The 18,640-nt window shown below is 33.2% G+C and overlaps 1 protein-coding gene across 1 annotated transcript in view; it reads left to right on the top strand.

Moving 5' to 3' along the window:
- The window catches only part of CDH18 (cadherin 18), a 434,071-nt gene that overhangs the window by 260,373 nt on the left and 155,058 nt on the right, over window positions 1-18,640 (top strand). Inside the window, exons 4-5 of the mRNA XM_044657893.1 lie at window positions 662-829; window positions 16,243-16,430. Of these exons, the coding sequence (XP_044513828.1) occupies window positions 662-829; window positions 16,243-16,430 (356 nt within the window). The remainder of the gene's footprint in view (window positions 1-661; window positions 830-16,242; window positions 16,431-18,640) is intronic.

Here is an 18,640-nt window from a genome sequence, read left to right as displayed (position 1 = left end):
GATGGATAGATAGATAGATAGATAGATAGATAGATAGATAGATAGATAGATAGATAGATAGATAGATAGATATACAAAGAGATAGAGAGAGAGACTATATCAACCAAAAAGGAGAAGTCAGTAGAATGATGATTGGAGTCAAAGGACAAATGATTAACATGTCCTTTTTCTGAAAGTATTGTACTGATTTGATTAATGACCTCGGAGTTTGATAATTTTATGGGGAGGCTAACATATGGCAGTATAACATGGAAATAGTCAGAAAGCTGTGTCATGGTTTTGGGTCTAGGAACAATCAGAGCCTGTGGCCACAAGTGAAGGAACATGAGTTTGAACCTTTAATGAATGATGGAATAAACATATTTTATGTTATTATATTGAATTTTTGCCATCTTTGTGAAGTCTCATGAAAGGAACAAACATTTGGTACACATTTTCATTTGCCACTGGTGAATTGCCTTCTAACAAGTGATTTGAATCAAATTTTCTGATGGAACATTTTTCAAAACATAACTAGCTCTTTGTATGAGAGACTTCTTGATATAGATAACTACTGGTCACTTCTAAGTAGATTTTCTCAAAGGCATATTTTTTTAGAGAACACACATTTAAATAGTCAATTAATGCTGATTTCTCTCTCTCTTTCTTTTATTTATTACAGGAGTTATAAGGACTGCCCTGCATAACATGGACAGGGAAGCCAGAGAGCACTACTCTGTGGTCATTCAAGCCAAAGATATGGCTGGGCAAGTTGGAGGCCTTTCAGGGTCCACTACTGTCAATATTACACTCTCAGATGTCAATGACAACCCACCTAGATTTCCACAGAGTATGTAAAAACTACATGTGATTTTTGTTAAGGATCAATGTTCTTGCTGTTGATATTTTTCTTTTCTGGGGTTTTTTAAGGGAAAATTAACTTAAGTAATACATGAAAATTTCTAAATTGTCACTTGAATATTTCTAGGAAATGGGGTCATTAGGTGGGAAGGATGATTTTCCTGTAGCTTACAGGATTAGCAGTAGACCTTAAATAAAAAAAATAATAAAACAACAATGATAAAATCAGGCTCCCTCCTTTTCCCCATGGATGATTATAAATATATTCAAGAATGGAAAATGTCATCAGCTTTAGAACACCAGAATAAATGAACTGGTATTTAATGGGTTGTTTTGCTAGTAACATCTAACTCTATTGCCCCATTTGGGTTTTTCTTGCCAAAGATACTGGGATGGTTTGCTATTGTCTTTTCCAGCTCATTTTATAAATGAGGAAATCGAGGGTAATGAGGTTAAGTGCCTTGCCCAGGGTCACACAGCTAGTAAATGACAGAGACTGGATTTGAACTCAGGTTTCTTACTTCTGGGTTGGTATCCTATCTACTATGCCACCAAACTGCCCTGGTATAGTGTATACAAGATTAAGAAATTACTATTACTGATGAATATTCTTTAAGGTAGCCATACAGATATCATAGAATATGTATGAAACAATATTTAAAGATAGGTAGATAAAATAAAAAGAGAAAGATTAGTTTGGAAAATTAATAAATGAGTAGAAGTGCCTGTCTAAGATAAATAGACATATATCTAGCATTGAGCTTGAATTTGATTTGTCCCTGTGTACTTATATGTGTTTGAGTGTTGGGGAGTAGACTTAAGATAGTAAAATCTTCTCTGCCCTCAACATTCATGTAATTTGGGAGTATTTTCACTGATTTCAACAAAATCTCTCTTCTAGTAAATAGTGAGAATGAAAAGAATAGTCTTAGTAAGGCATGAAAACTCGACTAAGAATCACAATTAATAAAATTCTAAGCATGAGAAGGAAAAAAAGCTGAAATTATTCCCACACAACAATCATTCCTTACAAGAGCATAGAAAATTGGCGACTTATACAGGTATATATAACGCTTTGCTGACACTATGGTAAGATCTTCCTAGCAGTATTGCATAACATTCTTGCTTATGCTGGTATGCATCCTGGGCAACATTTCAGGGTTATTTTAGAACCTAAAAAATTATAATTCCTTTCTACTGAGAATGAAAGATTTTTCTGTTTGTTTTCTCAACTTTATTTCTGCCTATTCTTACAGAGGTTTTCAGTTTGGGTCTGTGTTTGTGTGAGTGATGGGGTAAAGGTTGAAGTTGTAGGAAGAAAGGGAAGATGAATGAAAAGCTATTAGGAGAGGATATCAGAAACTGTGTTTTAATCAAATCATATTAGGTTTTTGTTATATGGAGTTGTTATGTACAGGAGATATTAAGTGATGAGTTTTATATACCCATTAAAATAATTATTTGGCTTTTATAGAGAAAACTTTAATTATCATGAGGAGGATAAGGAACTGTAGTCCTTATTTATGTAGGTTGAGCAATGAAAGTTTTATTGCAAGAACCTTTCAAGGAATGGTGAGAAAACACTAACTCTATCTGACATGGAGACACAACCCAAGTACATCGTTAAGTGAGTTCATTATATCCAATAAGATCTATTTTTCCTCTAATAGTTACAAAAAAACTTTCTGGATTTAATGATTGACAAGTGTGAACTCTGTCAGAAATTCTAAGCAGAAGCTGAAAATGAAGGGAGCTGTCTTCCAAGCTGTAAAGTCTGACTTGTTTAGAAAATGATCTACACTCAGATTGTACTCTACACTATGTTGACATCAGGATGATTCAATGTCAACATAAAGAATTAGCTTATAGTAAAGTAATCTCTAATCTATTCTAAGATATAATAATTTAGCACATAAAGGGGGAGATATATTAAAGTATTTTGAACAAATATTTAGGAAGACTGGACAATATGGAATTCATAAATTTGCATAAAATATGCATATAAAAAGATCATATCTATCAATTTAACAAACAGAGCCAATATATTTATTTTTCTATAAACAGAAATTATACAACTAGATATTAAAATACAGCTAGATATGAAAGAAAGGAGGGAAATAAGGGATGTGGTTGGCAATTGGCATGGGAGACAGATGAAAGGAGAATGTTCTGAATTCTTTACTTTATTTCCTCTATGAAATTTTCTCTAGTGGAACACTGTGTCTTTTTCACAACATAATGAACATGGTAATGTGAGTTGTATGTCTCTATTATATTACCCATCATAGGGATGGGGGAATGGGAGAGGGAGGGAGAGAACATGGATTGCAAAATGTCAGAAAATGCTTTTTTTAAATTATATCATGTAATTAAGGAAAAAAATTAAAAGAAAGAAGTAAAGCCGAAAAGAGAGAATTCAAAGTGTGTGTGTGGTGTGTGTGTGTGTGTGTGTGTGTGTGTGTGTGTGTGTGTGTGTGTAAGAGAGGGGGAGAGAAAGGCAGAGAGAGAGAGAGAGAGAGAGAGAGAGAGAGAGAGAGAGAGAGAGAGAGAGAGAGAGAGAGAGAAAGTAAATACTGAATCGGTTTGTTGAATGAATTACATAATGGGTATTATACACAAATTTATGTATTCCATGGAGTGTAAGAACTCAAGTTTGCTGTCTAAATCATATTCTCCAAACAGCTTAACATGTTTCCCACAGTGTATACAACTATCTGCTGAGCTATTATGTTTTAGAAAAGATTAAATGCCCTACTGTAAGCTACTTCTCTCATGCTATCTTTGAGTCATTGACAGTGTATTTAGTGCAAAGCTGAATATGTCTAGATAATTCACTAATCAAACATATTTAATGGTTGATATAATAGATATATAGATTTATAACTTATCGATGCCCATCCTGTGCTAGATTTGTGGGATATAGTGATACAAAGAGACACTCCTTATTTCTAAAGATCTATTTTAAAAAACATAATTAAATATATAGGACAATAATTGTACATTCACAATATAAATTATTAGAATGGTGATAATACTACTTGTAGTAGGTGTTGTTGTTTGTGAGAGGAAGGAATTTTGAATCTGAGATTTCATTAGTATAAGGAGCTCTTGGTGAGGGAACTTTCTCTGCCAGTGGAAATTTATAACTTCTCTGAAACCTTAGCTTTAGAGTACTGCTTGGAGGTTCTGAAAGGTTAAGTAATTTATTTGACCAACAGACTTGAACCCAGGTTTTCCTAACCTTGAGGCTTTTTATCCATTACCTCCACACTATTCCAGCCTGCCCCTCTGGAAGTTGGGCAGGTAGATGTATATAACTGTATATAATTTAATTTTTAAAATCATGTTTCTGCCAATATGTTAAAGAAAAACAAGAAAAATGCAAAAGCATGAATTTCAATATCTATGAAATAATTTTCTGAACTTCTTTTGGAATGAATGAAGATCCCAGGCATAATGCTACATGATGATAATCCCTGCTATTGAAGAAGGATAAAAGGGGGCAGCTGGGTAGCTCAGTGGATTGAGAGTCAGGCCTAGAGACAGGAGGTCCTAGGTTCAAATCTGGCCTCAGACACTTCCCAGCTTTGTGACCCTGGGCAAGTCACTTGACCCCCGTTACCCACCCTTACCACTCTTCCACCAAGCAGCCAATACATAGAAGTTAAGAGTTTAAAAAAAAAATTTAAAAAATTTAAAAAAATGAAGAAGGATAAAACTCATGAATTCCTTGAGCTCAGGGTTCTTAACTGCAACAGATTGAACCAACTGGATGTCCATATTAAATTCCACATTAATATGGGGATTTCTCTAGATGTGAGGGATAACCAAATTGTTGTCTAAAGGGGGAGTTAAACTGGATTGAGTCAGAAATAGAGCAGAACAAAGCAACCATGCCAATCAGTGGTAGGACTGGTTGGGGGAGTGGTAACTTATATTTACATTATGGGCAAGACAGAGAGACTTAGTCTCCACAAAAATAAAAGATTTTTTAAAAATGAAGAAATAGGAGGAAATTGGCATATTTTTAAGTGGTGATTAAACTCAAGTAATGGTTTCTTCCAGTTTATTAATGAGAGGAATGGAGCCAAGTGATGGAGATAAAAAAGATATTTTATAATGAGATCAAAGGAGGAGAAGGTTTATCTCCTTCTGTGATGATCTATTAATACGTGTGTAATACTTGAGTTTTCATTTCAAATTAGAAAGAAACAAAATGTCACTAAGTATTTTCCCAGTCTACAAAGGTCACGCATGAAAAACACCAGTTCTTCATTATACTAGAATCAGGAGGGAAACTATATTCTGTAACTTAATCCTTTTAAACACCAAAACTCAAACAACAACAATAAATTGTTTTAGAATATTTTGGTTGGAAGTCTTTCTAAAATGGATTGCATACTAAGTAACCAATTTAAGGGCATTATTAGGAGCAGGACTGAACATTTTATTAATTATTCAGAATAATTATTATGATATATTTCTTGTTTTTTTGTGATAACACAGTGTTTTCTCCTCAGTTATTTGAGTGGAGGAACATTTAACCCTAACATATAAGGACTACTAATAGCTATGGCAGTTGTTTTTTTAATTTTTTCAGTTACCATGCATATATTTCTTCTTCTCTCATTGTCAGTTTGCCATTTAGAAAGCAGTCTAAAGTATGTGTTAATACTTCCTCTTTTCTCATTTCTCTAATCTTCATTCCAGTCTTTTAATTCAAATGAAAACTACTTTTTCTGTTACCAATGCCCTTTTCATTCTCAAATGTAAAAAACTTTCTCAATCTGCACCCTCATCAAATGAAATACTAATTGTCAGTTGCTTAGCAAAGTGGCCTTGTACATATAAATACTCTATAAATGTTAATTATCATCAACATGATCATTGTTGTTATTGTCACTCTCGACTTCACTGTCAAGATAGTTAGTTTTTGACATTGCTTATCATATTTTCCTTCTGTGTATTTTCTCCATATATTTTTTGTGACACTTCTCTTCACTTTTTCTTCTAACTATTCTCATTTTTTTTGCTGCATTTTAATTTAGTGTGTTTTTCACTCACTCTGGTTGTGCCCCAAAGTCTTTCCTGGGCTCCTTTCACTTTTTCTTTTATAATATTTCACTGGGTGATTTCATCAGTTCCCCTAGGTTTGGTTATGATCTCTATGCTGATGATTTCACAATGTCCACATCTAGCCCTAATATCTCTCCTGACTTCTTGTCTTGGTTCATCAACTGCATTTTGCAGTTTGCAAACTGTATCCTTCACTTAGCCTCCCAAGTGACTTTCCTGAAGCATAGGTCTGACTATGGCACCCTCCAACTAGGTAAAGCTCAGTGGTCCTCTTTTACTCCCAAGGTCAAATATAAGATGTCTTATTGGTATAGAAATGCTTCACCACGTGTCCTGTTTCTACATTTCCAGTTTTCTTATATTTTTACTCCTTTCCACATACTCTACAACTAGCTAATTGCTATTCTTCAAACACTGTACTATATCTACTGAGTCCATAACTTTTCACTGCCATCTTCCAGACCTGAGATGCTCTCTCTTCATCTCTGGCTCCTGCCTTTGCTGACCTCTTTCAAGATTCAGCTAAAAGTCTTTCTCTTGCAAAAGAGAGTCTGGTCTGTCACCATACTGACCACTAATGCCTTCTCTCTGAATACAGCTTCCTTTACACTGAATATAGTTAGTATATATGAGCTTATTTGCATATTGTCACCCCCATTTTAATGTAAGCTTCTGAAAGTCAAGGGTTATGTGTTTTTGCCTTTCTTTTGGATCTCACTATTTAACTGAGTACTTGGCACATAGTAAGAATTTAATAAAGGCTTGTTGGCTGAGAAACTGGCAGCTGCCATTTCTTGATCCTTTTTATATCCATTTTTCCAGCAGTCCTTTCCATACTTTTATTTGCTGCTTTTATCCTTCTATCATCTGGGAAATCAGATGACGAGACTGTAAGTTTAACTTCTAAAGTAAGAGAAACTAAGTGCTGGATAAAAGCCTCAAAGTTTCTCCCCTAATTAAAATTCAGGCATGAATTTTATGATTTTTCCTTTGACTTTTAGGGGGGTGATTTTATTGATTTTGAAGTATGATCCTCTATTTCAAGTAGTCAAGGTTTTCTCTGTGTAAGTGAAGATTTATTATATAAATAGAGAATGATTTATCTTACATAGTTACTAAATGAATGCTTACTGAAATGAACTCTACAGCCTTGTACCTATTTGTATGTCTTCATTAAGCATCCTAACATTTCTTTAAGAGTGTTTTGTCAAGTGGTCTAGCACAGTATCTTGAGTATTGCTTTCAAGGTGATTATGACTTAGCTGAGAAAATAAGGCTAGCTAATGGAGAATAAATTAGTGAATATGAAAAGAGAGCCTAGGAAAACCCCAAGAATCTGGCACCACTTAGAACTAGGAAGTCAGCCAAAGACTCATAGTCTCACTTATGTCTAACATTGAGAAATTTCAACAGGTCTCTAATAGTGGCAAAAATCCTAAAGTCTAGGCAGTGTTCCCATAAAACCATGTAAGCAATTTAGTTACAAGGATTAAATGATTCTTGGTGCTGTGGGGATGTTTTTAATGCTCCTAAAAGGAAGCAAGCTAAAATTATGAAGTCAAAAATGGTATAATTTGGTTGAGGTCAAGAAAAAATAACATTGGTGAAAAAGCTTCTACCTTTGATTAATTAATTAATTTTAGAAGTTATCCCCTGGAGATTATTTAGCATCATATTTTATATTCATTTCTCTTACTTATTTTTATGCCTTTCTCTCTATTCACTGAGGTACTACCTAACTTCATGTTCTTCTCACCTCTTTCCTGAACTAATACAATAGGCACTGGTCATCCTATCTTTCTTCAATCTCTTCCTTCTCCAATTTACCCCTATACGCAGCTTCTAATTCAATATTTCAAAATCACATATCTGAACAAACCACATCAATAGAAAATTCTATGGCATTTCTGGGATGAAATACAAAGTTCTCTAGTATTCAACTCTTGTTTTTCAGTCTGTTTTCAGACTGACTTCATATAATATTCTTCTAACATAAAGTTTCAAACAAACCGGTGTACTTATTATTACTTATTATTCTTCAGATAGTACATTCAGTCTCTAGCTGCTATGGCTTCACATACACGATCGCCTTAATATCCTTTATTCTATCTTATGAAGTACATATATTTCTAAAGACTCCATGCCCTTCATGACATCTTATCTGAATGATCTCTCCACAACTCATTCTGAAGTTTATGGTATTCTATCCATTGAGCAGAATTTCCAGACAAGTGCTGAGTGCTTTCTGCCTTTCAAACTTACTTCATATTTATTTTTTATTTACTTGGTTGTATATGTGATATCTCTCCTGCCTCAAAATAATATAAACAAATATATATGTATATATATATAAACATATAATATATATTATACATAATAAATATATAAAATATAAACACTTGAGAGTGTTGACTACTTTCTATTTTTCTTTTTACATCCAAAGCCTAAAAGTGTTTGGGATGTAGTAGGTACTTCATAAAAAGTTATTGAATGATCAAGGTAAAGAATGAGAGAAGAAGAAGGCTATTATGGACTGGAACTCTAGGCAAGGGTTTTTTAAAGGGGAATATCAGTTGAAAGGATATAATCTTTATTAATAATCCTGAAGCTTTGACATATATATATATATATATATATATATGTATATATATATATAAATAGGGGAAAGAAATAAATTAATGATAAATATTATTTCTATGACTAGTGAGGAATTCCACTCTGACCATCAGGAAAGAGTGGAAGAACAAAGCTTTTTCCACTATTCAATAGAGAAGAATTCAAAGTAGAACATTGCTCCTTTGCCTAAGAATATGAAGATAAAAAAGTGGAGCCTTTTCTCCCTATTATAGATAATGCTAAGTCTTAGGAAATGAAAGAGAATAGTAAATCTTAAAAGGCAAGATTCTTCCTAAGACCTAAGAACATCATAGAATCATCTAATTGCAGGCCACATAGTTCATTCCATTATCACCATCAACAATGCCACTAATTCAAGGCAATAATGTTGCACATTTCATAGTGTGCTAGACTTGGAGTCAGAAAGGCCTATGTTTGAAACCTGCCTCAAGCATTTCCAAGATGTGGGACTGGGGAAATCACTTAACCTCTCTGAACCTCAGTTTAACTCATCTCCAAAATGGGGATAACAACAGCATCTGCTTCCCAGAGTTGTTAAAAGGATTTAATCAGGTAACATGTAAACTTCTATTCAAATGCTAGCTACTATTATCTATTATTACTATTCTAAATTAGGAAACTGAGTTTCAAAATGTTAATTGCTTATCTGCCCACATATTTTTGAAAGTTCCTTCTTTATAGGTTCTAGTTCTTCTTCATTCCATTTTTTTCTTCAAAGGGTTATACTATAACTTTTGCATTCCAGGCTTTATCTGATATAAATATCTCTCCAAAGACTGGTATATTTTGAAAAGATAGGTTTTTGGCCTGTTCACAGCAGGCAACTATTTTGTCATTCATCCTTCATTTATGAAGAACAATATGATGTTATGTCTTGCATGTGAAATGGATTTAAGTGAGGCAGAATAGCACAAAATCATCAGCATCATTATTTATTCCAGATTCCTTGAAGTCCAGTGGCAAGACAAAGCCAAGATAGCTGGAGATGACTCAAGACACAATGGATGATCTTGGCATATTTTCTATTGTCTGACCAAGCTCTTAGACCTCCAAAATACCTGCTTCAGCCATTTTTATGGCCACTAGAATAAATTGTTCTTGTCCACCCACTCTTATTGGGGGAGTCTTCATACATTTAGGATAGACATACCCCTACACCACAGTCTAGTCAGTCTGGTTAATTAGAGCCTGCTTTTATACTGCCTAGCACCAAGTGACAGAATAGAAAGTCATTATGCCAAATCATTCCAAAAAACTGCAAGGAAACCAAAATAATATTGTTATCAAGTATGGCCAAACAGCTAATCTTCTAAAAGTATGACCATGCAATATAAAATGTTCCTACTTTAAACTTCAGTTTACTCTATGTAGCTAACTTGGAACACTTCTAGGGAAGCATCCCTTATTTTTCTGTATCCATCAACATAGAATTATTTTGCATCTATTTTCAATACTCTCTGGGATTCTTTTTGCAGAAATTCTGATGATTGTGGGGCAGCAACATTGGGGAGCAGCAACAATTTGACAGAATAATAGGGAAAAGTAAAGCCTAGATATTCCAAAATGATCATTCACAAAAGTCTAGAAAATGAATGAGATAAAATACTGGTAAAGAAATCCAAAGGGCAAAATCACAGTAAATCATTTTTATGGGCCAGTTTGACATAAGGAGACAGAGAGGTCAGTGAACCCTAAGAGTCCATAGACATAGCTGTGGACAAGTCATATGGACCATTCCATGACAGGGAAATACCGTTCAACAGGCCAAGAAAAGGAACCAGACCAATATAGAGAGACTCCACCTTGTGTGGTCTGCAGAAATAGATAGCACTTGTCAATCCTGTCACCTGTCACAAAGTTCTGGGCTACACATTCAAACAGACTGAAAAAGGTACCTATGGGAGTGGGGAATGCATTCTGAATATTAGGCATGATCAAGTAGAAGCTATCAACACCACGAAACCACAAGAAATATTGAAACAAAGTCAAAAGACTGAAAATAATTGAAGAAAATGTAAAGTAGAAACTTTAGACAAAACTAAAAAAATGCCTTGCAAAAGAGATTGAAGAAGAAAAATAATTGACTCATTTCAATATATTAACTTTATGACTAAATCCTACAAATCATATTTTAGGAATCATAAGAGGTAATTGCACAGATCTCTTAGAATCAGGGGGAAATACGAAGAACCTTCTGAAAGAAAGCTTGAAAATTCCCAGGAATATTTTACCCCAAAACTGGAGCTTAAAAGAATGAATATTAGAAGCAGACAGAAGAAAAGAATCCAAGTGAAAAAGACACATAGTAAGATTCAAAAGATTTAGCAGCCAGAACTACAAAGCGGTTAGAAATTTGGCATACGAAATTTCAAATGACTTTGTATATAACCTTACAATCAAGAATAAATTACTCAGAAAAAAATGAGTATACACCTTCATATCCTTATCTGCTTCTTAAAAAATGAAAGGGTAAGAAATAGAGAAAGAAAAATATTAGGTAATATGGTGGAGGGAAATAGGCAATTATCAACATAAATAGGAATGAGATAAATTCATCCCTAAAATCGGAAAGGATAGTAGATTGATTAGAAAGTAGAATCCAACAATTTATCATCTATATGAAAAATACTTGAAAAAGAAAGATGTACAAAGATTTCAAATAAGGAGTTGGAGTAAAATCTATTATGCTTCAGCTAAAATAAAAAGGCAGGATGAGTAATCATTATCTCAGACAGAAGAAGAACAAAATAAGCTTAACTGAAAGAGATAAATAGTATAACTGTATTTTGCTTGAAGGGGCCACAGAAAATGAAGTAATACCAGTATTGAATTATATGCATCAATGCCATAGCACCTAAACATATTTAAAGGAAAAAGCTAACTGAGCTATCAGGAGAAACTGACAGAAAAATATGTTAGAGAGGCACTTGAATTTACCATCCAGACCTGGGTAAGTCTAACCAAAACATAAACAAAAGAGAAATGAAGAACTTGAATAGAATTTTAGGAAGGGCAGACGTGATAGACCTCTGGAAATTATTAAATGTAAATAGAAAGGATTATGCATATCCTTCTGCAACTTATGGCACCTTAACAAGAACAAAATTACCCATGTATGAGAGCAAAACATGAAGAAAAGAAGAAATGTTTAATACATCTTTTACAGACAACAATGCAATAAAATTAGTCAATAAAGGTATCTCAAGGACCCTTAAGGGCTAGGCAATTGGAGTTAAGTGACCTTTGATAATAATGGAATTTTTTTTCATGTTTGTCCTTATAACCTCAGCAATGTTCAAAGGACTTTTTACATAACAGCTATAGTAGTCATTGAATATTTATTAAACTGAACTGAATAAATTTTAGATAATACTGAAACATTTACTTTTACATCAACATTGCAAAATTGCTATTAGTCATCTTTGGACATGAGGAACAAAATATCTACAAAACCTAGAGTCAAGCAATGAAATTTTACTACACTAAAGGAAAAAGTCATATCCAGTTAATTGGCTTACTTAACTAGCTGAATTGCTATGCTATCTGAATAATATGTAAATAGACAGAAAACAGATGGGAAGCCCTATTTAACTTCCTTTGGTTGTGTGCGTGTATGTGTTTTTATTGGTAATATTCTCCCTATATATCATTGGCCTTTTATTGACCTGAAAAATTCCTTTGAGAAAATTTTAGCAGCAGTAGAAATGCTGATTAGAATGCATCGTGAAAACATCTAAGATTCAGTTTTTCCCCAGGAAATTAATTTTGTATTAAAATAATATCAATACAGAAGAGATGATTATGTGTACAACAAATTCAGTGCTCTTATATACTCTTACCTTTTAACATGTGTGAACAACAGAGTTTACCAATGCATGGAATTTTTTCCTTATGACAATAATTCTCCTTGAAAGTAAAATATTTCTTACAATAAAGGAATAATAAGTATAAATCATAAAGACCTAAATATCTCTTTTTTTGAATTTTAAATTTTTCCCATGGTTGTTGTCTCCCTCTTCTCCTTCCTCTCTGCTCCCTGAGTATCTCTTTAGAAACATGCATTTTGGTATATTCTCCAAGTTGTCATAAGCTGTATAAATGGAGATTTTGAACCCTGGACTTCATCCCCCTTAGTATTTCCCAAAATTCCCTTTAATCTCTCCTGCGCCTCCATGTTTGCATGGCCACATTGTTGTTTTATAAGTTCTGTAGTTCCTCTTTCTTCCTCTTTTGCTCTTGGAGCAGGCTGGTTAGTAACTTTTAATTAGTTTTTAGTTAATTATTAATAAAGTTTTATAAAAATATAATATTTAGTTATTGAATATTAATTTTTAAATCCATAAAGCTCTGTGGATAATATAATTGAAAATTTTAAATGACATGGTTTATATTTTTATTATAAGATAAAGAATCTATATTCTTGGATAATCATTTAATTCTTAGAAAACTCTCTATTTTTACAAATCCATTCATTTTCCCCAGAATTAGTATTCCCAATTTTCTTTATAAAAGATCATATTTCCCCTACACAGCTACCATATTTTTGTCTTTATATTCCCAAGGATAAGTATAGTATCTTTTTACATTGTAGCTATTTTAAAAATATTTTAAAAATTGAATTGTACTGAATTGAAAATATTGCATCCTTGTATTAGTTGAATTATCTTTCATAGGAAGATGAATAATAAAGAAATATATTGTATAAGTTTATCTATACGTTAAATACAATGCCCAACTTTAAAGAGGTTTGAAGATCCACATAGGCAACACATGTTAACCATTTTGTTAATCATAAACTGCTAAATAAATGCCATCCATCACTAACAACCCGACAAGGGGACGAAATATACCTTGAAGCCAGGAAGGTCTGTATGCAAGTCCTGCCTCTGTTTAATCATGAACAAGTCAGTTTTTCATTGGGATCAGAGATTTAGAACAAAAGGAAAAAAAACCTTACTTTTATATTATATTATATCATTAATATAGATGAATCATCATATATAATTGAGCTCAAATAGATGGGTATTAAGTAGTTACAGTATATTTTATTATAATCTGTGCCCTATTGGACATGCAACAATCTGTTTCCTAAATGAAGATTATGGGTATTGAATTGTTATTAGAGCTTTCTTCACCTCTAAAGCACTATTACTATCTCAATGTTAAACATATTTAAAACCACTGGTGTAACTCTTCTATAGGTTCAATGAAAGACATTACCTAGAACACATCCCCATATCTTTCACTGTTATTTTTCCATGAGATATTTCAGCTTTGTACTAACTCACTTGTTAATGTTCTCAGTGATGTTTTTCTTCGGGATCCTACAAAGTTTGTTGTGTTCATGGATCATTGTCATGTTACTATCTGCTTTCATTCATCTAATCTGTTGTCTCCATTACTAAGATTCTTTAACTAGAACATTCATCTTGCTGGATATTTTCTCTGATTCTTCAACTTTTTTGGTGTTTTGTCATTTTCAGTCTTCATAGTCTTTCTTTCTAGATGCTGTCTAATTATTTCTACTCCACTTTTTCCTCCCCCTCAATGTTTTTCTTTTACCTATTCTCTTTCTCCTCACCTTTTAGCTCAAAGCAGGTGCTCATCTCTCTCTTTTTTCACTTCCAATGTTTTTTCTCAACATGACAATTCTATTTTTATTCAATTATTTCTATTTTATAAAATATTTAGGTGTCATTAAAATAGTCATAATCATACAGTACAATTAGTTCTCAAGGAAAATTCAGGGTTGTTTTGGTGCACAAAATGATTGCTACCATTATTTTTAACTTGATTTTTTTAATGCCTTGGCCCATATTTAAATTTTCCAGTTCTTTGTAGAGTATATTGACTTTGGAGTTAGAAACACTTTGGCTCAAGTATTAATTGTGACAAATAGTGACTAAGTTCCTCAGTAAGTCAAAAAACTTTCACTGGTCAGAGCAGAGTTGTCAAATTTGTCACCTGAAATACTACTGACAAGACTGAACTAGACTAGAATATAATTGGTAAATATTTTTAAAATAAGCATATAATAAATCAGAGATAATATAAATATTCATTTCTAAAAAAATATGTAATAAGAGGGATTTTGTGTACAGTTTAGTGGCCTTCATTTCCATTTAAGTTTGGTATCTCTGGCCCAGCGCATTTGTAATGGTTCTCATCTAGGAAATTACATTCATTGATAGAATTATAGTTGCTGATTTTTACCCAATCACTTCATCCACCAAAAAGAAAGGGTTTCTAAGTAGAAAACCTATTTTTATTCATCAGGTTTAAAATGTAGAAATCTTAATTACAATACATTTGTAAATGGAAACCTAATTAACTACAAATGTCATATACACTGATATATGAAAACTTTCTCTCATTAATAAAACTTATAGTTTCCTATAAAAATAAAATTCAGTGTAAGGGCCCAATAAATAATACCTCCAACCTATAATTTGTAGAACTATAAGGAATTTGTAAAATTTTGGAATTAGAATAACCATAGGAGATAAGAAAACAAATGAGAAAAGTTATGTTGAATGGTTAAGAGATAAATAAAAGGAAGCCAAGCCTTGTGGTTACCCTATACCAGTGATGGCAAACCTTTTGGAGATGGAGTGCCTGGTCCCTTCAATTACCTCATCCACAGACTGGGCACTGTGCCCATCCCAAGACCTTGTGCCATGCCTCATTCTCCCACCAAATTCTGGGTATACCCTGCCCCCCTTATCTCACACAGGCGCAGGAAGACAAGGTGGAGAAGTGGAAGGGAGTAGCTCCCCGCATGTCCCCCTTCCTTTCTAGTAACAAACCCTGGGGGCATAGGGAGGGGAACCACAGGCCCACAGAGAGCACTCTATGTGCCATCTTTTTTTTTTTTATTTTTCCTACAGACATATTTAACCTCACATATGCATTTAACCTCCCATATGCATCCTTAAACCTCTATACAAACCATTTCATTTTCTGTAAAACTTTACTATATCATTTTATCCTCATAACAAAGATCAAAATATCTTTTTTATAAATATAAGTTCTCTGAAAATAATATTTATCTACTACTTATTTGTTGAATGGATTTACATGTAATTTTATCATTAACAATGCCTTCCTTATCTTCATTATTTGTAGTTTATATTTCTCTTATTTTGTATATTCCCAGTGAAGGCCATATTTTTATGCTGTTTACTTTTTGCTTAGTTATCTTTTATGAATGATATATTAGTTGGAAAACCAAAGGTAGACTGAATTTACCTTTTGCCTGGTTTGCCCTTGGTGTAGATAGAGGGAGTCTGTGTGAAGAGAAGGGAGCAGGAGAGAAACCAAGAAGAAATCATTTAAGTTCCTTCACCATTTACAGGGCTTCTGACAAATAATGAGACAGATTTTGCCCAAAAGACTATTAATCCAATTATTACATCAATGAACAATATAGCTATTTTTTGCCCTTTACAAAGAAGATAATGAGAATTTATTATTTTTACATGAATTATGACTACAATAACTTTCTAAACATGGAAATCAGGCTTACACAACTTTATATAAATTATTTTAGCATATTTGCATACAGGGTATGAAAACATTCAGGTATTAAAATATGATAATCACACTAATAATTTTGCCTTTTTGGTAAAATATTACTGACCTAACATTGAGTTTTATTTCTTACTATTAAAGTTGATTTCTTCTCCCCAGAGCACTACCAGCTGTATGTTCCTGAATCAGCTCAAGTTGGTTCAGCTGTAGGAAAAATCAAGGCAAATGATGCTGATACTGGTTCAAATGCTGACATGAAATACACAATCATCAATGGCGATGGCATTGGTGTGTTCTCCATATCAACTGACAAAGAGACAAGAGAAGGCATTCTTTCTTTGAAAAAGGTAAGAAAAAATTTAATCAGCTTTTAATTTTTATATTAATCAAACAAAGCAGAAGTGGCCATTAATCCCCAAACTACATATTTGACCTTAAAAATACCTTTATCTTTATAATAGAATATCTCAAAATCCACTTTTAATACACCAGGAAAATGTGATCTAGAAACAGCTAGAAATCTATTCATTTTCTTTCCCTTAACTCCATTTCCTAACCAATCTCTGAAATGTGTTCTCTTCTGAGAATTAATACAAGGTTCATTCTTTCTCAGACCTTCTATCAAGTATTACAGGTGGTTAAGCTTTTAGGATTTTAGTAGCCCTTCTCAATATGTGGTAAGCAGAAAGACTTAAGATGCCAACTAATCCCTAATGAAGTGGCCATGCTGGCAATAGCTGGACTTTTTGATGAAAGTACATTAGAAAATTAAATAAAATGCAGGGGTTGCTTTAAGTGAATATGAATGCAAAAATTTCTATAGCTAATCACCCAACAAATAATATTTCAATGTTAGGAAAGTTGATAGACAAGTTAGCTTCAAAACAATTTCCATTTAAACACTGAATCCTCTGAAGTGGTCACAATATTTGAATTTGCACTGCATATTTTCATTGAACTGGAACTAATTACCATATTTTATATATAATCATAATTTCAAATTTGAAAATGTGCAACCACTTCAAGTTTTTCAATATTCACACTAATCGGGACCAAGTTGAATTCACTGTAGTATTCATCCCAAATATAGGAATGATAATTTACATAAAAATAAATATTGGGAAAGAATTTCTGGCATCAAGCTTATTTCTTAAATATGTTTTTAGAAAGAGGCTATTTTTATAATTGTGGAAAATAAGTCAGCTCTTCTATATTTACAGAATGGTTGTCATTTCCCAGAGATGTTTGATTCCTTTCATAAATGAATACCTGACACTATCAGAAGCTCTTTTGCTGATTCCTCATCCAGATTATTCCCTCTATTAGTGTGGGTCTTTTTTTTCTTTTTTCTCTATAATATTTTGCTCAGTGATCTTATCAGTTAGCATAGATTTAATGAGCATCTCTTTGTTAATGATTATCAGATCTTGCCCTATTCTCCCTACTTTATCTCCAATCTATCATGTTTATCTTTCAGATATCTCAAACTAGATATTCAATAAATATCTTAAATTCAATATTTCCAAAATAGAATTCATTCTCTTTCCCCTTGAAACCTCTCTACTCCTCAAATTTCCCTTTATCCAAAGAGGGCAGCACCATTTTTCTAGTTTTTCAGTTAATATCTGAAATGTCATTCTTGATTTTCCATGGTCTCTTACTCCTGCCATATGCAGTCTGATTCAAAGGTCTGTTTATTTCACCTTTGCAATATCTTTCAAATATGCCCCCTTCTTTTTTCTGACATTACCGCCACATCCACCCTAAGTGTACATCCTCATCATCTCATGCCTGGATTATGATTATTGAAGTAGTCTTCTTTTTATTTTAGGTACTTTTTCAGGAGATGATCAGTGTTTTAATTTCTAATTTCCCTTCATGTTTGAGGAAATCAGGGCAGTTTCCATGATACTTTCCTGTTATATGGTATCCAGGCTCTTTTTAATGATAGCTTTCAAGTACTCTGCTGATTTATAGATTGCCCTTCTTACATCTATTTTCCAGGTCACTTGTTTTTCTAGTGAAGTATTTGTTTCTCTTCTTTTTGTTTTATTCTTTTGATTTTGTCTTCTTATTTCCTGATGCCTTATGGAATAATTAGCTTCCATGTGCTCAATTCAAATTTGCACATTACTTTTTTTCCTTGAGCTTTTGTGTTTCCTTTTCCAAATATCCCATTCTAATCTTTTTGGGGGTGAGGGAAGCAGAAGGTGGAAACTCTTAACTTCTGTCTTAGAATTAATACTATGTATTAGTTCTAAGGCCAAAGAGTAGTAAAGGCCTAAGCAATGAGGTTTACATTACTTGCCCAGGGCCAGAAGTATCTGAGGCCAGATTTGAAGCCAGGACAGTCCTCATCTCTAGGCCTATCTCTCAATTCATTGAACCATTTAGCTGCCCCCATCCCATTTTAGTCTTGTTTCTTTCTTTTTTCTTTTTTCTTCCTTCCTTCCTTTCCTTATTTCCTCCTTCCTTCCTTCCTTCCTTCCTTCCTTCCTTCCTTCCTTCCTTCCTTCCTTCCTTCCTTCCTTCCTTCCTTTCTTTCTTCTTCCCTCCC

This window comes from Gracilinanus agilis, chromosome 1, assembly GCF_016433145.1.
Source record: "Gracilinanus agilis isolate LMUSP501 chromosome 1, AgileGrace, whole genome shotgun sequence".
NCBI lineage: Eukaryota > Metazoa > Chordata > Mammalia > Didelphimorphia > Didelphidae > Gracilinanus > Gracilinanus agilis.
Note: the sequence above shows the minus strand (reverse complement) of the source record. Positions and strands in the feature narration are given on the sequence as shown.